The sequence below is a fragment of the Drosophila ananassae genome, chromosome XR, assembly GCF_017639315.1.
Source record: "Drosophila ananassae strain 14024-0371.13 chromosome XR, ASM1763931v2, whole genome shotgun sequence".
In the NCBI taxonomy this organism is placed as follows: Eukaryota; Metazoa; Arthropoda; class Insecta; order Diptera; family Drosophilidae; genus Drosophila; species Drosophila ananassae.
The window spans coordinates 14,834,572-14,862,219 of NC_057932.1; the positions used below are offsets into that span (position 1 = coordinate 14,834,572).

Sequence of the window (27,648 nt, forward strand, 5' to 3'; positions counted from 1 at the left end):
CAATCTGGCTAATAAGATTTGCTTCTCAATTGGCCAATAAAAGCTATGATTTTAAAGGTTTTTTATTTGATTTAAATAGTAATTATTATAGCTTTTATTAGCTAGAGTTGGAATAACTCACAAGACTGTCTTAAATATAAGTTTTCAAAACTAATACTTGACTTACAAAGGCATTAGTTGAGACTTCTTATTCTTCTAGAGATCTATACATCCCTAGAACCCCTATAGAACTCCCCAATTCATCCAATATTCCCTGTCTTTTGAACCACTGTTAATGGCCAGTAGCTAAAAATACAACAATTCTCGCGCCCTACAATTTGGCCGGCCAGTACGTGCCGCCTGTCATCGGCCTCCTCTCACCGGGTAGGGACCGATTCCCGGGCGTGGCAGTTGCAACATGGACGGCGGATCAAAAAGGGGGAAATGGGGGACGACTGGGCTAGGCTACAACGAGGCAAGCGTCCTGTGGCCAATTAGGGCTAATTTATGATTTCAATCATTTCTTAATTGCATTTAATGTGCAGCGATTTAGCAGCTACAGGGACGGCAAGTTGCCAGAGGAGGAGGCCAAAGGAGGAGCAGGAGTGGTGCCAGGGGAGGGTAGCCTCGGGGACTACTTGGTCAGTTGGCCAAAGTTAATGATGTGCAATTGAGCCAGTTCCCTGGACCACAAAGCTTATCATGGACAAGTCAGAGGCGGGGCAAGAAGAGGGTTTCCATTTCTTTGATAAATAATATATATTTCTTGAAGGGAGTGGCTTCAAGTTTGCTGTTGAGAGTGGTAGCTATAGTTCCCCCTTTGAATAATTTCATAACTACAGCCCTGAACAGTGATCTGTCAATAAATCGACACGGTCTTATCGCCAACTGATATTTAATTGATTTGCACACACCCCAAAGGTCACCTCAATGCATTAAACATGTTTGCCCAAAAAAAAAACATCCATCTGCTTCTCATTTATTGTTCGTTTATGAATTTATTAAAACTCTTTGTTTTTTTGGCCGTTGGCATAAAGTGCAGATTTATGGCCCAGTCACAGTGACAGGAGTGTGACAATTGCAGTCGCAGTCGCTGTCGCAGACTCTGAGTGAGTCAGTAGAGCAGTCACTCTGTAAGTCACCCAGTCATTCAGTCATTCAGTCAGTCAGTCACCCAGTCAGTGAAAAAGACCGCTAAACTTGCCAACATGCCAACCAAAACTGAAACTGAAACAACAGCCACTTCCACTTCCACTTCCTTCACTGCTGGCGCGTCAACATCCTGGCCCAAACTGATTTATTTATAAACGTATTTTATCTCTGCTTCTGACAAAGCATTCATTCCACATTCTGGCATTCTGGCCGGGCCAACAAAAGACAGTTTCAGTTCGAAACTCACAGTTCGCAACTCTCAGCTCCAGAAATTAAAATACAAAAGTGCTAAAATGTTTGCCAAACTTGTTGCGCCATCAACGACACTGAGAGAAATATTTTGTATAAAGAAATAGGTCTCTAGATCCCTAAAAGACAAGCAGTAATGGTCTTTTAAGTTTATAGATTTTTTACAGATTTTTTGAAGAGATAGTTTAGTCTTAGGCGGACACGCGGACAAACAAGCGGACAAGGGCTTTAATTTCTTAATAGACAATTCTAATCAAGACTTAGGGATGTCCTTAAATAAATGTTTAAAAATCAGAAGTTTAGATACTCTAGCTTTAAAAAAACTAAAAAAGTTATAAGCGGACAAGCGGACAGACGGACAAAGACTGCAATGACTTGGAAGACGCTTTTAATCAGGATTTAAGGATAATTTCTTTATAATCCCCCAAGTATTATAATCCTCCCAATTAACACTCCTTGTGCCATTTGAAAATCTTAATAAATCCCTTAAAAACACCCTCCTTTTTTTGGTTCGTGTTTAATCCAAAGGTGGCCGGGGGATCTGGGAAGGTATTCATCAGCAAGGTCATTTGTTTTCTCTGTCGATGACAAAGCTGGCATCCAAAGAAACAAAAAAAGGAAGATGTTGGTGTTGTGCAGTCGTGACAGGAAGCGATTCCTGGTAGTGTTGCTCCATCTCCAGCTCCAGCTCCTGGCACTGGCACTGGCACTGCCTCTGTTGCTTTTTTGCCTGGCCGGTCTGTCTGTGATGCTAAATGGTTGAGACAACAGTGCTGTTTGTCATTACCGTGCGTTGGTTATTTTTGGGCAGGTTGCACCTTCTTTTTTGTTATTGTCCAGCAACGGCAACAATAAGTGCAACATGGAGGCAGCCAGAGCGAGAGCCAGAGCCAAGGAGAAGCAGGAGGTGCCTCAGTTTGGCTTACTTTGTAGGTGTCAACGTTGGGACCCGGCCATTCTGTTGAGGACGTGCTGCAGCTTTCAGCACCTATCCAAACAGAGGTACAGTGGGGCAAGATAAGTGGTTCATGGAATTTTAGAGGGAAGAGAACTAAAGATTCTCAAAATTAAAGGCTTACTTTTAAGGCCTATAAAAAAGGCAATAGGCTATATCTTACAAAAAGTTTAATACTTTCGTCACCTACGTATTCTTTAATATTTAATCCCACAGTACCTGCTGTAGACAATTGCTGGCAAAGTGAATCTACAACGCCGGCAATGAAATATTTCCAAAAAAAAAAGTTAAGCAAACCAAGAAGAAATCTCACGCACACACAGCGCCAGATGCAGATACATTTACAGATACAGATACAGATAGAGATACTACGGTGGCGGATAAAAGAGGGCAAGGGCAGGGGTAGGGTAGGATGGGGGAGGGGGTCTGGGCCAAGTTACACACAAATAATGTACAAAAGTGGCTTATAAAACAAAATTTGTATGAATGGTCCATGTAGCGCTGCCTGCCTACGTGACATGACATCCCGAGATACAACTTGTTGTAGGAGCCCCGCCCACACCGCCAGGCCTCCACCGCCACAACCCTAACCTCCCTCTACCTCCCTCTCTGCGGGATAGCTACCTTTTGGTCTGAAGCACTTTTGGCCACTTTTTTGCGGCTTTGGGACGAGACGAGACGACTGCCTGTTGCCGGCAGTGGAATAATTCCCATCAAATCACGTCCCTCTTTCTCTCTCTTGGCTTCTTTTTTTTTTTTTTGCTGCGGTACTCTTCAAAACTCAGATACAGATACAAAGATACAGATTTCTGTTTGCGGCTGCTGTTGCTTATGCTGCTTTTTGTTTTTATTTTAGTTTATTATTTTTTTTTATTTTTATTTTCTTTTTTTTTGTTTATTTTTATATGATATGCCGAGCATCTCAAAACAATTTGTAAGACTTTAGCCGAGTTTGTTTGGTGTCTTGCATAAATTATAAAATCCGCAAGCTGAGTGCCTATGCACAAAAAAAAAACAAAAAACAAAAAAAAGTATAATAAAGAAATGAATTCAAAAAGATACAAATTAAGAGCAAAAAAAATATGAAATGAAAACAAGTAGGGAAGCTACTTTTGGGCCCAAGAGGAAGTTTAGATACTCTAGCTATGAGAAAGTTTCTAGCGGACACGCGGACAGACGGACAGACAAGCGGACAAGAGCTTTAATGACTTGGAAGGTAATCCTAATGACGACTAAAGGACTTTTAGGACTTCCTCCTGTAAATTCTATTAAGAATATGTGTAAAAATATAAATTTTTTAATAAAAGTCACTAGCGGACACGCGGACAGACGGACAAGCAAACAGACAAAGGCTTTAAGGACTTCAGAGGTGACTCTAATCAGGACTAAAGGTCTTTCAGGACTTTCTCCTATAAAATCCTTTAAGAATATGTGTAAAAATCGGAATATTTTAATTCTTAAAATATAAAAGTCTCTAGCGGACACGCGGACAAGCTAGCGGACAAAGGCCTTAATGACTTAAAAGATAATCCTAATCACTAAACAAGAGTTTCTCCTTTATAATCCTTTAAAAATATTTGTAAAAACCTTAAAACCTCATCCTAGAGTATTAAAAATATCATCATAGATACATTTTTATCTCTCTGTATCCATGCATCTAACGGATGGCATAAATTTATTAAGCGACTGGGCTAAGCCAGGGCCAATTTCACAATTCTCAATTACCGAAAATATGGCACAAATTCTGGGCTGCGGGCCATGTTTTTGGGTCGAAAGCGTTGCAAGTATGCAGGTTTCTCTAATTTGTACCTTACGGATGTGGATACAGAGCGAGATGGAAACAAAAAAAGAGGAAAAGAGACCGAACGAACGAAACACACAACTAATCCGAGTCAATAAAATTCTAACCATAAAAAGGGGAAGTCCTTATTGGACTTTGCTAACCCTGGTCGAAATTGCAGCTGAGGTCTCCATTAAATCTACATTTTTGCGGAGGCCAGACCCACAAACTTTCTGTATCTCTGGGTGTGTGTGTGTGTGTGGCTTGGGTGTTTCTGGTCACAATTGAAATTTACGCAGAGCCAGAGCCGCATTAATAATCTCAAGATTAGATTGAGTCTTGCTTCTGATAAGCAGAATTGCGACACTGTATGGAAGAGCATAAATATTATGAGTTAGTTTTGGGTGCGTCGGTGTTTAGGGGAGGGAGAAAGTTCCGGTAACTGCATACACAGAGAGAAATGGTCTTTAATATTGATTATTTTAATTTAAAAATCTAGCCCTCTAGGTGTCATAACTGCTAGAAGTAATGGAACAACTTTATAACTGCTTCAAATTGCCTTTTAAATTCAATATTTTCATTTAAAACTAGAAGATACTCTAGAAAGAATCATAAGTTCTATGTTAGAAGTTGTAGAACGACTTCTTAATTGGAAGAAATTGTGTTTTAAGTTCAGTATATTTATTTTATTTTGTTCTAAAAGTTCTAGAAATTAAATATTTTTTATTGAAAACTTGACTCAAACTTGACTTTTATTAAAAGCTTCTGGAAAGTATCTATAACTTGATCCACTATCTATCGTAACTCCTAGAAGTTATAAATTTAATTCGTAACTATTTTTTTTGGCAGTGCCCTTAAGTCGAAAACCAAAAACACTTCCCCCACTTGGGGTAGCCAGAGTCTCTAAGCCGTCTCGTCGCTGGTATGTGCCCAGTTTACTAAAAGCAACATCATTTCTTACCCTCTTTTTAGTTTGTAAGCGCTTTTGTTGCTACCATTTGATTTTTCGACATCAACTCCCTGTGCCTGTTGCCTTATTTTTTATTTGATTTTGTTGCCGAGTAGTGCTCTGTTATTGTGCTTTGAGGTTTTTAGGTTTGATAACCCCGATATAAATCTGGAAAATGCCGCAGTCACTCACACACGCATCTCACATCGTCTGGCAATGGTTTTTGGGAGAAGAGATGGAGTTTCACATTTGGAGTATATCAGGAGGAGGGTCTTGGATAAATCGCACGTCCGAAAAGGGGCTGACTTGGCTGGGAGTCTGAAGTTCAATGGCTTCGCATTCGCATTCAATTTGTGTGTGTCGGCACTTTGAATTTTTCATGCGACACGTCAATTATGGCCATTACTCAATTTACTTATTTATTTTGCTATTTATTTATTTACAATACGGTTGCCCGAACTCGATTCGGACAAGGGTCTCTGGGTCTCTGGCTCCCTAGAGGATCTAGAGGATTGTTCTTCTGTTTTTTTTTTTTTTGTTGGCTCATGAAGATAAATTAATTTGGGCAAATGGCCAAATGATAGGGGTCATGGGGCTAAGCGGGCCGTGTGAATATTTACATAGGTAATCAGGTTATCAGGGACAAGGGTCATCGATACAACACTCCATAAGTATAGATAGCCACAAGTGCTCCGCATCCGAACGAGAATGTAAAACATTTATTCGGGATATGTAATCCATCATATATGGATGGTCCTGTCTGCCAAAAAAAAAAATGCTAATGTCCTGGGGGGGGCAGGGCTCTGGGGTGGAAATGAAAAGTGAATCCTTAGAAAAGTCCATTCATTGCCGCGGCGGCCTTTGTGGAGCTTCAGAGTGCGTTTGTGGGGCTAGTCCCTTTGAAATAGGCCCAGCATGTGGGGTCAAGGACCAACACAGAGACTAAAATAGTTCACAGAACCCCCTTAAATATTAGGTATTTTTTTTTATAGAAGCTTAAATCCATAAGTAGTCCAAAAGATGTCAACCCGAATCGGCTGTAATCTGTAATGCATTTTTTGCAAAAAAGGAGAGACATTCAACCCGCATTCGAGCGAGGATCCATTTGCACACTCAATTCATTCACACTCCTGGTTGTGGCGAGGTCCTGGCCGGGTCCTGCCATTCATTACGTGGGCCTGGCTGACTCGTAAATACAAAACGGCGCGGCAAAAAGGAGGCAGGAGGCAGAAGGCAGGATGCAGGAAAAAGGAGCTACAAGAGTGCCAGCTAGCGTATCCCTGGCCCGCATTGGATTAGTAGCGAAATGAATAGCTGCAGTTATCCTGCCACAGAGCTCACTCCCGATTCACTTGCCACTTGAAAAAATAAGTAATTTAATTAAAATATTTAATATTTTTAACAAAATAATACTTTACCTTTCAATAACTTTATTTTAGTGACAAAATAATCATAATTTAATTAAAGTTTAATATTTCTTTCAGTGTATTCCTGGTTTTTATGACCATATGTGCTGGTTTTTGCCGAGAAAGCGAAGGTAAGCAGCCAAGTCTTACAGTCATACATGCTGCCAACCCGGCAAAGTCGAAGGGAAAATGGGAAATTGAAGGCGGAAGGTGGAAGGTGGAAAATTGTAGAGAGATGGAGAAGTTTTATGAATGCTCACCGATTTGCCGCCGACAAATCTCCTGGCATTGCCTCCTTTTCACCAAAAGCGACCACCCAATTTGGGGGGCGTTTTTCAACAGAAACCCCATTTAAATTGGTAGCACAGCTTAGAGCCTGAGAGCCTCAGAGCCAGCAAAAGGTTCACCCACAAAAGACACTCGCCAGCTGGCAAATTGGGGCCTCGAATGTGTTTTTGTCAGACGCCTCATAATGTCTCATCTTTTGGCCATCAAATTGGGAACAGAGAGGAGGAGGTGGTCCTCCTGCCGCAATTGAAACTGGCTATGACACCTCTAAACTATTTCGAATTGCTTCAATGGAGCCCCAGGATGATGATGGAGGGAATGTGTGTCGGAGCATCATGTAATTATGGGGGTTAAATCGGACTTTATTTCCTAAAATGTAAAGTTCTTAAAATGTGTGGCAGTTGCAGGGATTTAATCACTTACCTTTATCAGTAACAGTATCTTAGATTTATTTAAATAATCAATAATTATGCAACTCACCTGTTGCTGTACTTTGGAGATACCATACATGTAACTGTACATAACAGCTGTGTATGTATGTACATATAACTGTACTTTAGAACCCCCAACATCCCGACGCGAAACCGTCAGATCTCCCGGCACTAATCTGAGTCTACTTCACGAATATCATCATAAACCTACATTTAATCAATTAAATCTATCAAAAACAATTTTATTAAAACCAAACACTTGTTTTTTAAAGAGAAAACGGCAAAAATGGCGTCTTTTATCAGTTTTAGGGACGCCAAAACACTCACAATTAAAAAACACTCGCGAAAACCCGATGCCCACTACTTTCAGGCACTTGTATCGATTCGGCATTATCACACACACTATTAATCACAAATTTGATCATAAAACCTCAATTAATTAACTAATAAACGATTAAAAACGAAAAAAGCGTAATGGCGGACACGGAGAGAAAGCGTAAGGATGGCAAGATCGGAGAGCGTGAGTGGTGGTGGGAGAGCGCTGCCGATAACCAGCTATCGATCGAACACTTTTAGTATCAATAGTTATCGATCTTTGGTATTTGCCGCCAAAAGGAAACTTTTGAAAATAAAATACCAAACACGTTTGAAAGAGTGACATTTTCTTTATTTAATATTAAAAAAAAAAAGTTTAAGCTATATTAATAATTTAAATGCATATGGGAGGGAGTGGGCATGGCTGGGAAAAGGGCAATGGGAAATATGAAGCATGTCAAGCGAACAATTGAGACACATTTCCTTAAAGATGACGATGAACTTGGAGTTGACTTGTCCTTTAGGTCCTTTAGGATGGTTGCCAGGACTATTACCGGGACTGATGGGGGAAATGGCAACCGAAACGACAGGACAACTCAACTGTGTCCGACTGCTGACGGCAACAATTGTTTTCAATTCGATTTGCGGCAACTGGAGCGAGTTTGGGAGTCAGCCAAGTTTGTGGGGCTGTGCATGTCCTCGATCCAGATCCGCCCTGCTCCACGCTACTCCGCCCATATCCTGCAGTATCCTTTCATTTTGAGTCGCCTCCATCATCATCATCGTCATCATCGATGTCGTCATAAACATTCTCATCTTCATCATCCTTGTCGGTTGCCGAAATGTCGTTGGCCAAAGTTGATGGCTCCGTTTCGGTTTCGTTTTCGGTTTCAGCCTGCGGGTAAAAGGAGTTGGAATTCCAGGATTAGGTTGTGTATACCCAGAGTATCCTTTGCCGTTTACTTGCTCTAAATATTTGTCAGATATTGATGTCATTTGGAAGAATTTTTCTCAAAAATATTCTTGACAAAGAGAACTTTGCTTCAAAAAAGGATATTGGGAGGATTTTGTAATTCTGAATCCTTTCAAGACAGAGAAGAGCTAAGCTCCATAGCCACTTACATATAGCTCGGTTGTGGGGACATGCCCTAGGTCCTTATCCTCGTGGGTGTCCTCCTGCTCCTCCACTCTCACATCCTGCTCGGAATGCTCCGATTCGGGCTCTATATTCTTCTTAGTTTCTGGATCCTTTTGGCGAGGAACTCCGGGAACTTCCAGGTTCTTTGGCAGTAATGGCTGTTCCGCCGACAAGGTATCTACAGTTTCCAAGAATTTCATTCAGAGTTCAGCAAGGATTAGGACTAAAATGGAAACTCACGCATATCCACATGGTAGCCCCGATGGTCGGCGGTGTAGAAGACAGTGGAGTACTGGCTGTTGGGCAGGGGCACAGAGTAGTAGCCCTTTTTGGCCAGGACGAGTTCCTTGCCCACGGGAATCCAATAGGCACGTTCGTAGCGAGTGTTTCCGTTGTCCAGTTGGTATCTGGAATGGACAGAAAGGACTTTAAGGAGAGACTGTACAGGCTGAGATAGAATATCCTACCTGAACTCGTACTGTCCGTCCAGGGATCGCTGATCGAAGCTATCGATTAGCCGGGGACTGCTCTGGGGCTTGTAAACCACTTCCGGAAGGACCTGCGTTGGCGCCTGAGGTGGCTGAGGAGGCTTCGGTGGCGCCAACAGTGGTGGCCAGTGATGGACGTGCTGGTGGTGACTGGTCTTCGGGGTGGTGCTTCCCCAGGGAACAGTGGTGCGTCTGGGCCGCTTCGTCCATCTGGCCTCCGAAGGACTGAGAGCCAGTAGGACCAGGAGCAGGATCAGAGGACCTACTCGAAGGCTCTGCTGGAAGGAATAGACCGTTTTCAGCTGGAACATTCTGGTATTCGGTAATTGATTGTATGACTCTTCGGCGGGCATCGATGCCTTATATATACTCGATCCAGTATCGAAGACCACTCGACTGAAGCCTTCTTGGCTCTAAAGATGAAAAATGTCCGGCCAGAGCTGGGCGGGGGGAGGAGGCGGGGCAGGCCGCCAGATGATGAGAAAGGACGGGGCAACAGGCTGGCACTGAAGTTTCATAAACTTCTCTTTCCCTCGCACGTCAATGGCAATGATTTGGCAATGCCTTTCACTCCCACTCCCGCCCCATCACATACTCTCCACACTCTACACACTCTCCACATTTCCTCCACATTCCCTTTCTTTCTTTCACTTCCTCCTCAGATATGGACTGAAGATGGAGATGTGGCGGTTTTCAAGCCAACTTCTAGATACTCTTTAGATCTCTAGAATAATAATTATTATAATTATATATCTGTTCTTAGAAGCTTTATAATAGCTATTACTATCTGTATCTCACTATGTATCTTTAAGGGATATCTTTATCTATATCTGCCCTTACTATATCTTTCTGGTAATGAGCTTTCAGCCGCTGCCATCACTGATTTTGTCGCCGCCCTCTAAGAATGCTTCTTTGTGGGTTTTGTGAGCCGTCACGGTGCTTTTGTGATTTTGACAGCAATTTCGGAGGCGGAGGCGGCATCGGCGTCGGCGGATTTGATCCTTGGGCCATGGGTAGCAGCGAGAACGGGGGCGGGGGCTTGTTTACTTCGTTTTGTTGGTTTGTTCGATTGTTTGTTTGTTGCGCCCGGGACCCGGGACCCGGTACCCGGGACCCAGTGTGCCTCCAAAGTGTGTCAGGTCCAGATGCAAGGCGGCAAGGCGGCAAGGCGGCAAGAAGGGAAGGCCCAAAGGCAAAAAGCCGACTCGGATTCGGGTATCGACATGGTTCATTGACCATTGAGGCAGAGCCGCGTCATCCCACATCTTGGCCCTGTTTTTCCCCCTCGAACTCATATTCTTTGGCCCTCAACTGGCCATCGATTTTGGTGATTCTGAGGCAGAGAAGGCGTCACCATCTGCCCCTAATTGTTTAACCCTTGTGTGTGTGTGTGTGTAGGAGTGGGTGATAAATGCCAGGACCTCATCTGACATTCATCACCCCCACGGGGTTAAATATTTATGTCCCTCAATGGAATTGTTTGTTCAGAACTTTGATTTCAAGGCGGCACTACATATAATATTAAAATCGAAATAAATTATTTATATATCATATCAACCTTGATTGATTGCCAAATGGCATTTAATTGATAAATTAAATTAAATGAATTAGTTGATTAATTATTGAGGAATTCCTCCAAAAAAGAACCATGATTGATCGCCACCTCTCCGAGATCTGGTTGGAATTTCGCGAGTGGGTGTCAAGTGGCCACGTCACCCGGCGCACCGGCGGGTTAACAAAATTTCTGGCCAAGTCACTTAAACAGATTAAATTCTCGAGTCCGTCAAAAGCGAATTCGTAATTAATAAATGCAAACATTTAGTCGGAAACAGTCGGCATTTCTCTTCTTATTTGAAGGAGGAGTAGGGGGTAACCCCCATATCACACACTATTAAGGTCCCCAAACCGATCTTATCGGATATTCATTCATTCCGGGTTTTAATGGCTGCGGTTTTAAAATATTTGGCATTTACATGCCAAGAGCCCGGAGCCCCGGGGCCCAGCCTCGTAAAAAGGAGTTTCAATGGCCTGCAGCCGAATATTTTGTTTGTATGTTATATCCACATAACAAACTAATAAATATTTTCATCCATATGTAAGTCTGAAATATTGTTTAGAGATGGAGGCCCCTCCATCCCCTTCCGATGGCGTGGGTTCTCGATATACCATTTTTGACCATGTTTTTTGGGGTCATCCGCCCAATCCAATGGAGAGAATGGACAGAAAATAAAAATACCACCCAAACCTAGTCCTAGTCCTTAGTCCTCACTATCCTTGGGGCAAGGACACCACCTTCAACGCCACTGCCACTGCCACTGCCACTGCCACCCATCGTTGGCATTTTCAAGTGTCTAAGCCATGAATTTATATTGCTCGATTTCGATTTAAAAGTATTTCGGTTACATAATCTCGGCATTTTTATCACATTCCAGGACTGTTTGATGGTCGCTCCTTGGGAGAAAGTTATCCCTGACCCACCGAACCACCCACACACACACACACACACACACAGCCCATCTAGGCCATCTAGCCCATCTTGTTGTGGTGTAAATTGCTCAATTATAGGCAAGTTTGTATCTCGGTATCTAACAGTATCTTCCAGTATACCATGTATCTTTGTTGTATCCGTGCGCATCTTGGTCGAAAGTTTTGCGGGCAAAGTTTCACTTTAAGTTGATTACTTCATGATTTTCAGTTGACCAAACCGCATTTTCCTCAGACTCAGCAAAAAAAAAAAACAAAAAATAAATGCCAGCGGGAAATGGGAAATGTGCGAGTGAGTGTGGAAATGGAGAAAACTGAATTAGTTTCAAACAGGACACTCGCAATAACAGTATTTTTTTTGGCTATAAACTAAAGGAATGCAATACAAAGTGATTACATTGAAAAGGATTGCCTAGAATATCCTTAAACGGTTTAAATTTAAACAAATCATTGAGAGTTTTGTGCCATTTCCGGTCTAATGGCAGCTATCGGGTCACACTATCGTCTGAATCATCGTACAAATCACGGAAACAGCAACAAAAATCACCATAAACTGCAAAACATGAAATACAAAGTGATTATATTGAAAAGGATTGCCTAAAATATCCTTAATAAATTTAATTTTAAACAAATCATAAAGGATTCTGACCATTTCTGTTGTCTAATAGCACTTATCGAGCCACACTATCGACAGAATCATCGTACAAATCACGGAAACAGCAACAAAAATCACCATAAACTGCAAAACATGAAATACAAAGTGATTATATTGAAAAGGATTGCCTAAAATATCCTTAATAAATTTAATTTTAAACAAATCATAAAGGATTCTGACCATTTCTGTTGTCTAATAGCACTTATCGAGCCACACTATCGACAGAATCATCGTACAAATCACGGAAACAGCAACAAAAATCACCATACACTGCAAAACATGCAATACAACCTGATTATAATGAAAAGGATTGCCTAGAATATCCTTAAACAGTTTAAATTTAATCAAATCATAAAGGATTCTTACCATTTCTGTTGTCTAATAGCACTTATCGAGTCACACTATCGACTGAATCATCGTACAAATCACGGAAACAGCAACAAAAATCACGATCAATTGTCAAAAAAGTTCAAAAACGTGAGCCAAATGAACCTGTTTTGTTTGGCTTTTTGTTGCTTCTTCCCCTTTATTTATCTCTTTTTCTGTTTCATTTTTGACTATATAACCCAAAAGGTTAACCCCGCATATGTAAATATATACTAAGATGTATATATTTTGGGGCTTGTTTTCGAGTTTTTGGCTATAAAGCCACGCGCAAGATATGCAAATAGACGCGACAATATGAACCACAATGAAATCTTGTTACTTTTTACGTTTCAAATGCAAAGAAGTCCCGCCAAATTGTTAGCTCTCCGGCAGTTTATCTTCGTTCTTGGTCTCGCCGATTGTTGATTTAGGCAAATTCGTATTTAAGCCAGTGCAAGTTCCAGTGCCAGTGGAAAACTTTGGGGATACCACCCCACCCGTGAATCCATAGAATATATGTATGTATATTCAGGATGCGGGCTACCCCTTTTTTCGTCAACTTGGCCCAAACAATGTTCACAGAATTTGCGTGTCCGTCTTGGGATAGTCATAAAATAACAACAATAGAAATAATAAACAAGGCTACAGTTGTCGCTCAATAAAGACTACAGGCTAAAAATTGAAAATCTATAAGATTAAGGCTTATTTAGTATTTAATAGATTCCCTGTTTGAATTTTTAGTGATCAGCTATCGATACTGACTGCCACTGTTTGTGCTAAATAGTGATCTGATATCGATACTTTTTAATTGGCAATTCCAATATCAAGTATCGATTAGAAGTCACTTATCGTATTATATTAGGTATTGCTCATCTCTAGAATGCCTAAGTTGGGGAAGTACACACTAAGTTTCGATAACTTTTTCTTCAAAGGAAAATTAAGCGAAATATCACTAGAAAACTTCACATAGCTTCTAATGGAATGGATTATAAAGCTATCTAGAGGGTACACATTGAGGATCAAAGATACTGATGGCTGATCTAAAGGAATACGTGGAATTACAAACATTAAGGTGGAATATGGACAATCGAAAGGGCGTTCTAGTCACACAAACATCACACGTAGCTCTAGGAATCAGGTAAGTAGTGTGATATAATTCTTTTGAATCGAACATGTACATTTTATAAACATATTTTCAAGAAAATTATCTGCTGAAGAGGTCCTGGATCTAAGAAGACTAAGGTGAAGCTGCAAATATCAACTCTCTTCGACAAAAAAGCTCTACGAATGGCACAGAAGATGACTTCCAAGACCGAGACCTAGTTGGATCAAATTGTATCAGGGATTAAAAAGATTGGTAACTTTCTTTTTCTTTGATTTCCTTCATATTTTATTGAATTGACTATGATATTGATAATGGTTAAGGCTCAATTTCATAAAAGTTATTCCGCATTGAAATTGGATGGAATATATCTCCAAAAAGTGTTTGAAAAGTTCCCTTTTTGGCTAAATACTCCTTCCCATGGTCAAATCCCATGTTTTTTGTATGCCTAACTGATCATAACTTGGCTAATACTTGTCCGATCGACAAAAGGTATATCTTTCCGATCTTGTCTCTCTTAGTACTATCACATTTTATCAAAATCTGTCTATTGAAAATCGGACCCATTTTTCGAAAATTTTGTAAGGGGTACCATCAGTATTTTTATCAAAAATTTGATAAAATTTTTTCTCTTTAATTTGCTCAATGTTTTGATAAAAATTAATGGCTTTAGGTTCCCTGATTCATAATTGGTATTCCGTTTCTCCAACGATAGAAAAATGGCCAAGATATTGGCTTATAACCTTTTGAAAAATTTCGAATTTTGGAGCTTTTTAATGTTTTGGCCAAAAGTGGAAAAATTCCATCTTCCAATGTTCATATTTTGGCTAATATTTGTCCGATCTGTAAATGTTATACCTTTCCGAACTTGGTTTTTGAAGAGCTATTATTTGGCATTTAAAACTGGCAATTAAAATTTTGACCCAATTTTCGAAAATTTTGTAAGGGAATCAGGAATTTTGGCTATAAAAGGGTCAGATTTTAGTTGGCCTGGTTATGGTTGGAAATGATAGTCCTCGGAATTATAAGATCTGGGAGGTATAAGGTTCTTCGATTGGAGTAATATTGGCGGAGTTATGGCTTCTTGAAGTTGGGCTTTGGATCAAAAATGGCGTTTATATGGATTTTGGGCTATTCCGATAGAGGCTCTCTAAAGAATCTAATCTGTTACTGATTTAAAAATATATTTTTTATATTTTCAGAGCTTGCATCGAAGAAAAGTAAATAGAAGAGAGTCTCAGTCCAACTCACCTGTTCTATTTCCAAGCCAATGACACGGATTTCGACTTGGAAGGGTCTATGTTAGGCGAGCTAGTCTGTAGCTGTTTCCGGGTCTGAAGATTTGGTGCGGGTGGACGGGCGGTTGGTAGCTGAAACAAAAGCAAAGGGAGCTTCATCAGCAACAACAATGACAGCTAACAAACAACCGTTAAGTGCCGCAACAAATCGCCAAAAATTGAAAACTGTGGGAATACCACAAGCCCCACCGGGGGGACGCCACAAAAGCCACACACACACACGTACACTGTAACAAATCTTGTTTTAAAAAAAAAAAACAGAATACGATAAAAAAAAAACAAGAAAAGAGAGGAGGAGAGAGGAGAGAAGCAAAGCAAAATAAAAGACAATGAAAACAAATAAAAAGTATTTTGAAATGGCATTTGAATTAAACTTGAAACAGAGAGCTTCGAGGGAACTGGAACAGTGTCGCAAGCACTGAGAAAAAAAAGCAAAATAAAAAAGCAAAAAAGCAAAAAGCATAAAGCAAACAAGGAAGTGATGACTGTACGGGTAAGACCCGAGAACTCGCTTAAAGCGATTGTTATGCTTCTTATGCGCTCAAGTTCTTTATGGTGTATGGTTTCCGTTTTTTTATTTTTGTTATCCTTGCCCCGGTGTCCTTTCTCCCCTAATACCATCCCTCCCCCCTTCTTTTTTTGGGATGTGCCCAACGGAATTCGGTCATAAAGAATGGTCCAAATACAGTTAAACTTTCATAATTTTCACTTCCGCGCCACAACGAATGAATTTAAGTTTTCTTTTCAGCAAAAATCGCAAAATAAATCTCATTTCTTTATTTTTTATTCACCTATCTGTAAAGTTTGATTCTTTAAATTAGTATATTTTTCATTAAATTTTATAAAATATTTACAAACGTGCACAAAAAAAATATAAATTCATTCATTATTGTTATATTTTGGAAGGATATCTTTAGGATTTTACAGATTTTGGTTTATTTGAGGATTGTATCTGGGAAATAGAAGGATTACCTCGTTTTAGAGTCGCCTGCCAACGAAGTTATTGAAGCAATCGACCTGAGGTCTCTCATCCCGCCGGACAATGGGGGCATTTCTCAGGAATTCCACTGCAATTTCATTAAATTATTTAATTAAAATATTATTTCTTTGAAATCTTGTAGAGAACTTCTACCTGGAAGTGGATGGTAGCCTTCGGAATCCGCTCGATAGCATCGCAGTTCGTATCTGAGTCCATGGGCCACATGACGGGGCTGGACGTAGAAGCCCTCCACCACCTGGCCGTGATGATCCTCGGGGAAGTAGCCTCTCTCCCAGCGACGGACGCCGTGGGGAAGGGCGTAACTGAATAGGAAGTTTAATTATATTAATTAATATACATATTCTTAATCATTCTTACCCAAAGATATAGCTGCCATCCTCGTTGAGGTCGTAGAAGTTGTCCCGCCAGGCATTGTAGTCCTCGACAGGTTCTGGATCCTGGTCTTCATTGGGATCTACTGTGCCCACTGGCTGGGGCAGCTGAGGGGGTAGAGCTGGTTGGGGAGTTGGTGGTTTTGCTGGTTCCTCCTCGCTGGAGCTGTCATCCTCCGGAGACTCCTCTTCCTCCTCATGCTCCGCCTCCGCCTCCGCCTCCTCCGAGGATGTGCTTTCTCCGGAAAACTGGGCCCTGGCCGCCTCCCCGGAGGTGGGTGCCACAATCGCAGGCTGCCGCTGGGCCAGGTTCGAAAAGGGCGTGGTCGCCAGTGGGGCAAAGGCGTTGGCCAACTGCTCGCCGAGTAACTGCTTCAACTGCTCCCGCATCTCGGCGCTATTTTCCCGGCCATTGCCGTCGAATCTCTCGAAGCTCTCGCCATCAAAGTTGGGGGTCTGGAGATCCAGCCGTGGAGGAGCTACCTGGGTGGCGGCCAGCAGGCACTGGGCGAGTATCAGAAGGGGGAGCAACAGCAGTGGAGACGGAGCAGATGGCATCTTGGATGACGGGTGGCGACTACAACTGGCAGTCCCCCTCGATCCAACTTATATATATCGGCAGTCCATCGCATTCTCACAGAATCTAGCCACAAATCAGCAAATCGGTTAATCGGCGAATCGGATCCGGCGAAGTGCATAAATCTCCGGGCAACAAAAGCGAGGCGCACCAATTTGCATTTTGCACCACCAGATACGGATGCTGTGGCTAGCATCTGTCAGATACAAGCCGACTAGTGGACTTTAAGATACCAGAACAGGCCTCAAGATGTGGATAATTACTCGTAATTAATTTCAAACTATCAAGTAAAGTGTTAAAGTGATAAAGAAACTATAAAAGATATATTGAAAGATATACTCTTTTAATCCTCTCCCAATAAAAAAGTGCTTTATAACTTGATAAAAACCTATAAAAAATAAAAGTAAAGATATAAAAGGTATGTAATTTGAAATATAATAATACAAACCCCAAAAGTAAACCCAGAAATTAAACTCTTACCCCTTTCTCTAGGTTGGACCATCATACCCCGGCTGTAGTGATACCCTGGATTAATTATGCGAGTTGTGGTTGTGATGATGCGACGCCACCGGCCGGCCAGCTCTGAGTTGTGTGTTCCCATCTAATTGGGTCAACGTCATCCGATTCAGCTTTCGCGTTGGACTCTGCTTTCTGCCTCCTGGAGTTGTCTACTTTGAGGCTGATCTCGCCAGCAGCACACTTTCAGGCATTTTTTGCTTAAAACTTTTTACAAAATTTAAATTGGGAGACTACAGCAGGCCAGTGTTATAGTTTTTGTAGAGATACTTACCCTGATTCGTATTCCCTCCCGACTTGAAAATAATACTCCAGTATTTTAATGTATTTTTGCACAAATTTGAATTTTTATTTGATCGCAATTCAGTTTAGTTTACACTCATTCAACACACACCAAAAAATATTCTGGCACACTCGCACATTACATGTCATGGTTAACACCAATTTCGACGCCATGCCCATTACTTTAAATCTATACTCCTCTCTTAATTCTTTTTAATTAGTTTTTAGTATTTACTTTATGTTTCCGGTTGTTGTGTCCAGTGTGTGTACATTTTTTTTGTCGCTCGACAATTTACAATTACAATTACAATGCTTACAGTCATTCCACAAAAAAAAAAAAAGAGTTACATACGACGTTAAATGTTTCATTGTTGGGTTTCGCTTTTGTTCTCTGTAGTTCATTTTGATACTTTTAGTATTTATGTATATGTTTTTATATAAAAAAAAATATCATACACTTAACTTAATCCTAGGCATAGCTGACTTATAGTACACATAGTTTTCTCTATAGATTCTTGATTCTATTTTTCTGTTTTTTTTTTTTTTAGTAAAATCGCTAAATTTCGTCTTAAATTGTAGCTAGAATAGATTTATTTTGTGTTTTTGGCTTTCGGGGGCTATAACAGAACAAAATCAACAATTTAAATGGTATATATATAAGTGTACAACTGTCGATAGAAAAAATCTAATTAAAAACACTATAGATGCGACCGAATGAGTCTAACCTTTCTTAAGATTTTTCTTTTTTTATTTACAAGTTTGAAGAAATAAAGAAAGTGTCATTACGTTTACGTTCGAGATGATGAGGGTTAGTGGGTCCGAGAGCAAAATGTCAGAGGTCCTGTCAACTTGGACTTTAATCACTCTAATGATTTGAACTTTTGCGAAAGATATCTGAGGAAATTGCAACGCTGCACCATCACCATCACTATCATCATCATTACTTGTGCCCCGGTCGCTCGGCTGTCGCTGCTCTTTAAATTCAATCAATCAAATGGATTTGCCACCTCCTACTCCACTCCACTCCACCCTCACATTGTCATCTTTATTTTTGTGACGAAAAAGGACTCCCCCCGTTTTTGGCTTTTCTACACACGGACAGCTGCGACAATATTTACACCATTGGAAGGACTCCAAAAAACCCAGACTCCGGATCATCCAGCCCTACCCTCCCAGGAAACCCCAAAAACAAAAACCAACCAAAGGGAAACCGCATTACGGTGACATCGCTAATTGCGGACCAAAGGACTTCTACTCCGAAGGACTTCTGAGGACATTTTCAGGTGCCCAAATCCACAAATCTGTGGCCAGCTAATTTATCTAATTGAAAAGGATTTGGATAGCAGATGAACTAAAAAGATTCGTCCCCGTTCGTCCTTTTTACCATTAACCCACTAAATGCCACTTTTGAAAAGTTTGTCAACTTTTCAAGGACCAAGTACCAAGGACTAAGGACCTGGAACCCTTTTCAAATACTTTTGACTTGTTCGGCTCTCCAGTGACAAGTGTTCACACAGTTTATCAATTACAGATTAAGAAATTAATAACTTAAAAGCAACAGGAGCTACTTTGTATTAAAATATTTAAAGTTATGATTATTTTTAAGTGTTTAACTTAACAAATTAGAGATAGAACCCATAGTTTCAAATATAATTTGTTTAAAACAAAAAGCTAATCTAAAAATTCCAACTTTTCTTAAAAGAAAATGTATTCTGTGAAGTTTTTTAATCCTCTAGTATCCTGCCACTAGAAACTCTAGCTAATTCCGGCTTTAGTGGGTTAAAAAAGTGGTACGTAGTAGTTTTTGATGCCAACCCAGAACCAGAACCAGAACCAGAATTAATTTAATAAAAGTGTCTGGAGCATGGCTGGTGGGAAGCATTTTGAAATCACTTAGAAAACTATTTTCACGCAAATTGCTAGAAATAACCAGAAAAAAAAATCCAGGAAAAAGCGAGGAGAAAGGTAATGGGGAAAGCAGAAAGCTAAAGCGGAGAAAGTGGGAAAGCAAAGTGGAGGACCCAAGCACGTGCCCGTGATGAATGGACTTTGGTCGCGACATGGTCGTGGAAATGGACCACGTTCCTAATGCATGTAAATGAAGAAGTTCCTGTCCGAGCACTATTTTTCCAACAGTCTGAACATGAACGTTTCATTTTCTTTTTGTTTTTTGTTTGTTACGGGTTACGGGTTACGGGTTTGGGGATTACGGGTTACGGAGAATAGAGAAACGGGTTATGGGCTACGGAGTACGGCGGAAAAAGGTACAGATGGAGCCCGATAACAATGTTCTGGGACATGTTGCTCATACGCCATGTTGTCAACAGGGTCTGGTCTGCTTAGTGTCTGCCCGCCCACTGTCCACTGCCCACTGTCCACTGTCCACTTTCCTGTATTCCCCTATCTTCCCCCCAAAACAAACTCATCCGATTCCGTATCCGCTTCTGTGTCCCAAGTTCTCTCGCATTGTTTTCGACCAGAAAATGCCGCTGTCTCTGCAAATGTCCGGCAAATGTCGCCAGCAATTGCGGTCCGGCGGCAACAACTGGAACAGGCTACGGCTACGACTACGGCAGTGCCCCGGCGGTATATTACAAAGGGGCTGGACCGGACACATCTTCCATTTGTCTAGACCAGAGCCGGGAGCCACTAGCCTCGTCTTAAAGACTAGCTACCAATTGGCTTACATTTCCGAGGCTCGCCACTTCGGAGGATGTTTTCGGGAGAGCACTTCTTAATTTTCTTTGAAATCACCAAAGAATTCTGTTGCAATTTTACAAATAAAATAAAACAATTCAAGTCACTGAGAAAAATGAATGTTAAGAATAGAGAAAAACTATTTAAATAATAATTAAGGAGGGACTTGACTAACTTTAATTTAAAATTTGCTAATTAACTTTTAGAATAAAAATTACAAGATAGATTTTAGGATCTCTTGATTAGAAAACAAAACACATTCCTATAATCATAATTCCCTTTTTAAATATCCTTTAAAGGATCCTTGAACCTAACAAATTGGTATAAATATTCAATAATCCTTAGAGAGTTGAAAAATAAATAAAAACATGTACGCAAAGAATTAAAACATCAACAAATACCTGCATTGTTATTATTTTGATTGTTATTGATTTTTGGGGGTTTCTGCCTGGCCACCGATAAGTGTGAAAATAAATTCCCAATATAATCGCGTTAAAAACTTTTCGCCCGAATAGTTTATGGCAAAAGTTTTAAAATTGTTAAAAATAAAAAAAAAAAAAGTTTAAGGATTCATTTCGGTAATTTCCTTGGCCAGAAGTGTTTTGGTGGCCATTTAAAGAGCGCTTTAAAAACAAGGCGTCGAATGGCCATAAAGGAAGTGCGAAACGAGTCCTGCAGGATGCAAAAAACAGGATGCAGTTGGTCGGGTTGAATGCCACGCCCTCCACAGCCTCCTGGCTGATTGCAAAGCGTTTCCGTTGTTTCCTTCGCATCCCTCGTGTCGTCCTTCGCGTCGTCCTTCGTGTTGTGTCATCAGCGACGCTCCGGCTGCGGTTAATATGTTGGCCAATGTCCAGTTGTTGTTGCTCATCCTGTCGTCCTTTCGACTGCTCCTTTTTTCTCCTGCTCCTGCTTCTCCTGCTCTTGTTGTTGTTGCTGATTGGCGGGCAATCCTTAAATGTCAATGGGACGTCATGATAATCACGTCTGGTGCTGAATTCCGTATGTCGATGAACACTTTCGACTCCTCGTTCTTGGGCGCCTGATGTTGCTGCTGCTGCTGTTGCTGCTGCTGTTGATGTTGCTGCTGCTGCTGCTTGTTGCCGCCGCCGGGCAGGATCGTTGTCTGTCCTGGGACGATTCCCATGCCATGTCCTTTCATCACCGGCAGGCGGGCGGCCACACTCGGTGGATGTGGGTGTGCAGGATGAGCATGATGCAACCTTTGCTGCTGATGTTGCTGCTGCTGCTGCTGATGCTGATGGTGGTGATGACAGATCTCCTGTGGTGGCTTCGCCGTCGAGGCCACCAACAATCCGCCGTAGTGCGAACGTCCACTGTGCCGCTCCTCCAGCTCCAGGGACTCCTGGCGCGGCACAATCATCTGCTGTTGTTGCTGCTGCTGCTGCTGCTGCTGCTGCTGCTGCTGCTGCTGCTGGGGATGTTGCTGGGGATGTTGCATGCTGCGCCGTGTCAACGTGCTTCCATGCCCCACGCCCGGCGATGGCTCATAGCCGAAGGTGGAGAAGAATCTCGGCGGAGGCGGTGGCATCATTGTCGCCACCATACCCACGCCCACGCCCACTCCACTGCCACCGCCCAAGGACGAGGAGCTGGACTTTTGTCTCATTAAAGTAGCAACTCCGCCGCCAGGACCAGGACCAGGACCAGCAGCGACTATTCCGCCAATGGCAACACTACCCATTCCGGCTCCGGGTCCGGGCACAGAACCGGGCGAGGGTCCGATTCCGGGACTGTTGACATATAGCGATTCCCTGGGCGGCATAGAACGAAAAAAGGTGCAAGTGCCGATGAAAGGTTTTAATATTTGTCAATCACACACATGTACACTTAGAGAAATATTGTGCGAGTACACTGAGAACACAAAACGCAAAAAGCAAAGCATAGAAGCATAAAATCATAAAAGCATTAAAGCATTAAAGCATTAAAGCAAAGCTGGAAAAGAATATAAAAATAAGACGCATACTTTCCTAATCAATTTTTAAATCATTTTAAATAATAAATGTTTAAAAAATATTAAAAAAATAATGTGGGTACAGTTTCGAACTCTAAGCTTGTTTTTTTGTTGGATTAAGAAACTACTTAAAAGATAAAATGGAAATCAAGGTAATCTCCTAAAGAAAAGTAACCTAGGAGACCTCTAAAGGATCTCTATTTTTAAATATATTTTCCAATCATTTTTTAAGCCATTTTTGAAGTAGAACTATTGAATTTTTGTCAGTGCACCTTACTGTAAGGCAATAGGTAAGTTACAAATAAAATTCAAGGCAGGGCTGGAGGGCCCGGGAACAACTGGAACAATGGAGTCCGTCAATCAGCTGAATTGAATTCGTCAGTTGGCCGTGAGGGCATATGGTCCAAAAACACGTTCCACTTTGCTGACTACAATCTAACAGTTTGCCAGAGATGGCTCTTAGATGTCAAAGGTCATCAACTGACTCCTAATTAAGATATTTTTTGGAATTTATGATTTTTTGAGAGGAGAACTGTTGAGCTTTCAGAGAATGATAGAAGTTGTAAGATACTTCTTAAGAGCTTAGTTCTAATGTTAGTTATTTGCTTAAAACTTAAATACAAACATAAAATAAGCAAGAAATAATATTTAAAGTAAAGTGCATGTTTTTCTCTTAATATTTTAATATTTTAAAGGAAAAAGGTAATGTATTCTGTTGTTTAGTTTGTCCCACTTTATAAGTTGGCATTTTGGTCATCTAACACTTTCATGCCTTTATGCAAATTTTGAATTTCTCAATAAATTAACCCGCATACGCTAGTGACCTGTGACAGGATTGCCGTGACCCTTTCCCATCACTGTTTTTGGCGGTCATGAATCATTTTCATCCCCGGCACGTTGTCGGCATTGTGTCAGTGCATTCCGGCTGTCATAGTCACCGCTTTACATGTCCGACCGTGTCTGCGGGTGTCATTCCGATCCGGAATTCAAGCCCAGCTAGCCCCACTTTGATTCCGCGGGATATCCTGGAGGATGGGAGCCCTGGTGTGCCCTCCTGGTTGTTTGGTTCTATTTTCCCTGATACCCCATATCCAATAAAGACGCATGCAAATACAAATATTTGCATCGATTTGTGTTGTTTCAGCGACAAGCGGACTGTCTACTGTGAATCCTGTGATGTCCTGTGTAGGTCCCTAGTATCCTGTCGGTACTGTCTCCCGTCTCCCATCGCTTCGCTTCGACATTGTCATTGTTTTTAGTGTTTGCCCGGCGTTGACTTTGCAATTTGCTGGCATCTATTTGACTGCACATGATGTGCTACCCAAGGACCTCTTTCTCCCCATATATGGTGTGTGTGTGTGTGTACTTACCTCGTTTGGCAGCCCATGTCGCAGGCACCAATGGGAGCGGCGGACATCGAGGCCTTCGTCATCATCTTGTGGGTAGCTGTGGTGGTCGAACTCGACTCCCCATCATCGCCGCCGCCACCGCCGAGACTCGTTTGGGCCAGGTCCGCATGCCTTCGCAGGATACTGTGCTCCTTGTCCTTGAAGTCCGCCTTGCTGGAGGCCGACGAGAGGGGCACTGCCTCGCGGTAATATCTGCTCGAGACGTCGTCCAGGATCTGCAGCGATGTTTGCGAATGTTTTTGCCTGAAAATAATCCACATTCCTCCGATCAATTGGAATTTCTGGGATTCCTCTAGAAGGTCTAATAATCCAAGCCCTTTTTAAAACCTTATAATAATTAAGCCATCCAATTAGTTTTAATGAGCCAGCTAAGAGGACTCAAGTGCTTATAGCTTTTGGATCGCACTACACGGCGTATACGTGATTTGTAGTAGAAGCACTCACCTCGAGATGTTCTCTCTGGAACGGGCCTTGGAGTTGCGACCCATCTCGTCCAGCTTACTCTCCTTGGACTCCCGGATGTGTTCCTGCAAGGCAACGATTCCAAAAAACAAAAAAACAGAAAACGATGAGAAATAGTGGGCGTTAGAAGGGTTGGAGGGTTGGACTGCTGGTGCTACCAATGTAATAAGCATAACAATAAATATTTTTAATTAATTTGTTGGGACAAGGGAGGCTATGGTAGGATAGGGCGGGGTAGGGTGGGCCTTGGCCCTGTGTCCTGTTGCAGAGCTGGGGCCCCGTAAAGCGATATCCTTAAAGCCCACTGCATTGTGCATTCTGCATTCGGCATATAGAGTGGATTATCGGAGGGACTGGGCAATGGGGGTCCTGGCAGGATCCTGGCTGAAAATGGGGTGTGCCAGAGTAATTAAGCCCGCTGCCACCTGATGCCCGCTGCCACTGGTTCCTGGCTCTCTTTCTTTGGTAGCCATTAATGCGCCGCTTGTGAGTGTGCCAGAAGGATAAAAAGAAGGGTTGGGAAGGATGGAAAATAAATACCGAGGGTACACGAGAAGTCCTCGCAGAGGAAAGGTCAGGGAGAGGAGCAAATCCTGCCTGCATAAAGGGAACCGTTAATACGTAAATATATAATAATGAAAGGCGAACTGCATCCGCCAACAAACAAGACCCAGAACCCAGAAACCCTTGAACATTGCATTTAAAATGGAATACAAGGCAAACAATTCGAGAACCTTTTGCCAATTACACTCCCCGCCTGCCATTTTCATTGTAAAAAATATCCCAGCTTCTATTCCCAGTCACTCATTCAATCAAATATCTATTCATTCATTCACTGCCGAGCCAAGCCAAGCCACCAAGCCATTAAAAAAATAATATGCAAATCGCTAAGGAGAATGCAAACCGAATAAATATAGTATGGCGAGTATCTTCATTCACTCCGGCGACTTCATTCTTCAATTTACTTTGTTCTGGTGAATGTATACTTGTTCTACCTCTGGCTCGATTGGTTTCCGACTCCTGACCAGGCCATAACGTAATTGGTTTCGATTCGGCATTCGGCAATCAAACGATCTCTGGATTCAAGTATATATTTTATATATTTATTTAAGTTTGCTTTTGTGGTATATAGGGATTCTGAGCGGTATTAGTTTTGGCAGCAATTTGTTTAACTAACACTGTTCACTATTCACTCGAAGCTTATTACTCTAGAGTTTTGGCCATAATTTTGTTTTATGCTTAGAACCGATTGAATTCCGTTTGATTCTGGTTGATTGTGTCATATTCAATTTGCATAAGTACATCAATAAACATCAATATGCGAAGCGAAGCCGGAGCTTTTCTGCCTTATTGCATTAATACTGTTAACTATTATGTTCTCACAATGTCGCAATTGAGCAATAATTTCTAACTATCTAAGATACCATCCAGGGGTCAGAGTACTTAAATACTTAGAATGGTAATGGAATGCCAGATGATGGCACATGATTCGAAAATGAGTCTGAGTTTGAATTTGCGGTGATATTCGCACGAATCGCACGAAAGGTTAATGTGGTTTGATTTTTCTTTTCAAATTTTGCGACTGATGTCCTGATTTTAATGATGTCGATTCTGAATGCCACAGTAGAACGTGATTTTTTCATTCTTTCTAGATGATTTTGTGAAGGAACTTGAGGGGATTGGACTGGCCACTGGACTTGAGCTTGCCCAGCGATGGGGGCGGCGGTGGCGTCAGTATTATGTCCAGTTCCATGGAAGTGGACGAGCTGTTGGCCATCGTTCCGGCGCTCATCGTTCCACTGCTGCACTGCATCGAGCTGGTGCAGCTGGAGTTACTCGGAAGACAGTGTCCGGCGACCAGGACGAACTCATCGTCGTCCTCGGCGGCAAGGGCGGGCATCGTGGGACTATCACTGTCGCAGCTGAAACCAATGCCATCGTCGTACTCCTGCTCCTCCGCCTCTGGCTCCTCCTCCTCCACCTGATGCTCCTCCTCCAATTCCATTTCCATCGCTATGTGCGGTATCTCCTCCTCATTCTCATCCTCGTCCGGCATGGAATGTATATCCCGTACATCCAGATCTATGTCGAAATCACAGTCACAAGGCTGCATCATCATCGGCCCGTTTAGTTTGGGCGATTCCAATTGTGAGTCAAAGTCAGAGTGCGAACTGCCTCCTACCTCGCCCACGGACTCCACAGTGCGCGTCCCATCGTGCCCCACGTTGGGCGCCAATTGGCAATCCGATGAGTAGGAGAAATCGCACATGAAATCATTATGTAATCCCATCGCGAATATCGCGCTCTTTGGCGCGTCCAGTATAAACGAATCAATGTGATAGATGCCATCGCTCAAACCTGGCACATCCTGTGGATGAAGCACAAACAGAAAGAGAAGACAGACAGAAGAGACATAGAGAAAGAGAGAGACAGAGAGAAAGAGAGAAAGCGATTGATATAGAAAGAGTGAGAGATAGGAAAAGAAGAACAAAGATCAAGATTTAGAGACAGAGTAGGAGAGAGAGAGAGAGAGATGTTCACATCACCGATTTAACCAAGAAAGAAAGGTGAGAAGAGACAACTCTAGAGCGAAACAACTCTACAATGCGTATGGAAGTGTGATGCGAGCGACAGGGATAAATATAGAGGTGGTGCATCGTATGCTGCATGCATGATGATGGCAACTCTGGCTAGACAATTAAGATTTTACAACAAACCAAAACAAAAAGGGCAAGCTGCAAATTGTTGTATCTGATTTTTGATCTTCTGATTCTCTAAGGTGATTAAAACAAAATATTTGCGAAAAAACCAAACTAAAACATTATACTATATTGCCTATATATTTCGAATTGTAAGTAGTGTCTAATAGTTTATGGGATATTAACATGCAACATCCGCTTATTGTAGTTCCCAATCATCATATTGGAAGCTGATTCCCATCACCTTTCGATACAGATACTGGAGCACCCCTGGATATATATTCCGAATATGCACACAATAAGCCCCAGACTCCAGACGAATCCTTGCAGTTAATCTGATTTGGCCATCCCCTTGATGGCATCCCTTTGCATTTGTCTTCGATTGGATTGCTAGCAGCTGGTGGTGGTGCAACAAAAGTCAACGATAATTTAATCATGTCTCTCTCTGGAAATCTCACTGGGGTGGATCCCATTGACTCCCAGTTTGGTAGCCAACTTGATAGGGGAATGTGGCCAGGACAGGACAGGACAGGGCAGGGCTTGGCAGGACTTGGCAGGACATTGCGGGACAGGACATAAAGTCCTGGGGCTAAGCCGGTGAGAGGATTTAAGAGGAACAGGCAAC

The 27,648-nt window shown here is 41.9% G+C and overlaps 4 protein-coding genes and 1 long non-coding RNA gene across 9 annotated transcripts in view; 1 reads left to right on the forward strand and 4 right to left on the reverse strand.

The window, feature by feature from the left end:
• Nucleotides 1-7,705, reverse strand: part of LOC116655052 — a 42,227-nt gene extending 34,522 nt beyond the window's left edge. For both annotated transcript variants that reach the window (XM_032452053.2, XM_032452051.2), the window contains exon 1: nucleotides 7,239-7,705. Coding sequence is in view for 1 of the 2 variants with exons in the window: in XM_032452051.2 (XP_032307942.1) it covers nucleotides 7,239-7,330 (92 nt within the window). In the remaining variant the exon portion in view is untranslated. The remainder of the gene's footprint in view (nucleotides 1-7,238) is intronic.
• Nucleotides 7,706-7,834: 129 nt separating this feature from the next.
• Nucleotides 7,835-9,481, reverse strand: LOC6505229 (nonsense-mediated mRNA decay protein 2). Its single transcript, XM_001965548.4, has 4 exons — nucleotides 9,110-9,481; nucleotides 8,883-9,049; nucleotides 8,627-8,820; nucleotides 7,835-8,399 (listed from the first exon to the last, which is right to left on the reverse strand). The coding sequence occupies exons 1-4, from the start codon at nucleotides 9,439-9,441 to the stop codon at nucleotides 8,259-8,261; spliced, it is 834 nt and encodes a 277-aa protein (XP_001965584.3). The 5' UTR covers nucleotides 9,442-9,481; the 3' UTR covers nucleotides 7,835-8,258.
• A 3,447-nt stretch (nucleotides 9,482-12,928) lies between these two features.
• On the forward strand, nucleotides 12,929-15,043 carry LOC116655066. The gene is made up of 3 exons (XR_004310220.2): nucleotides 12,929-13,773; nucleotides 13,836-13,992; nucleotides 14,940-15,043. It is a non-coding gene; the product is annotated as an uncharacterized LOC116655066 (long non-coding RNA).
• Nucleotides 15,007-17,330, reverse strand: LOC6505227. Its single transcript, XM_001965547.4, has 4 exons — nucleotides 16,393-17,330; nucleotides 16,168-16,337; nucleotides 16,008-16,102; nucleotides 15,007-15,107 (listed from the first exon to the last, which is right to left on the reverse strand). The coding sequence occupies exons 1-3, from the start codon at nucleotides 16,962-16,964 to the stop codon at nucleotides 16,014-16,016; spliced, it is 831 nt and encodes a 276-aa protein (XP_001965583.1). The 5' UTR covers nucleotides 16,965-17,330; the 3' UTR covers nucleotides 15,007-15,107; nucleotides 16,008-16,013.
• Nucleotides 17,331-17,812: 482 nt separating this feature from the next.
• LOC6505225 (ell-associated factor Eaf) overlaps nucleotides 17,813-27,648 on the reverse strand; it is an 89,657-nt gene continuing 79,821 nt past the window's right edge. For 2 of the 4 annotated variants that reach the window (XM_014904838.3, XM_032451966.2), the window contains 3 exons: nucleotides 24,307-24,389; nucleotides 23,824-24,105; nucleotides 17,813-22,253 (listed from right to left, as the gene is read on the reverse strand). In XM_014904838.3, coding sequence (XP_014760324.1) covers nucleotides 21,440-22,253; nucleotides 23,824-24,105; nucleotides 24,307-24,389 — 1,179 coding nt within the window. In that variant the 3' untranslated portion in view covers nucleotides 17,813-21,439. Of the gene's footprint in view, nucleotides 22,254-23,823; nucleotides 24,106-24,305; nucleotides 24,390-24,418; nucleotides 26,693-27,648 lie in introns of those variants that run through there. The other 2 variants (XR_006507756.1, XM_001965545.4) reach the window with 2 other exon arrangements.

Bases quoted from the DNA above. Each gene is read 5' to 3' on its own strand.
- LOC6505229 (XM_001965548.4), bottom strand. From the start codon at position 9,441: ATGTTCCAGCTGAAAACGGTCTATTCCTTCCAGCAGAGCCTTCGAGTA. The intron at 9,050-9,109 runs GTAGGATATTCT...TGTCCATTCCAG, and splicing joins GACGGACAGTACGAGTTCAG to ATACCAACTGGACAACGGAA. The intron at 8,400-8,626 runs GTAAGTGGCTAT...TTTTACCCGCAG, and splicing joins TCCCCACAACCGAGCTATAT to GCTGAAACCGAAAACGAAAC.
- LOC6505227 (XM_001965547.4), bottom strand. From the start codon at position 16,964: ATGCCATCTGCTCCGTCTCCACTGCTGTTGCTCCCCCTTCTGATACTC. The intron at 16,338-16,392 runs GTAAGAATGATT...CTTCCTATTCAG, and splicing joins GATGGCAGCTATATCTTTGG to TTACGCCCTTCCCCACGGCG. The intron at 16,103-16,167 runs GTAGAAGTTCTC...ATGAAATTGCAG, and splicing joins AGGCTACCATCCACTTCCAG to TGGAATTCCTGAGAAATGCC.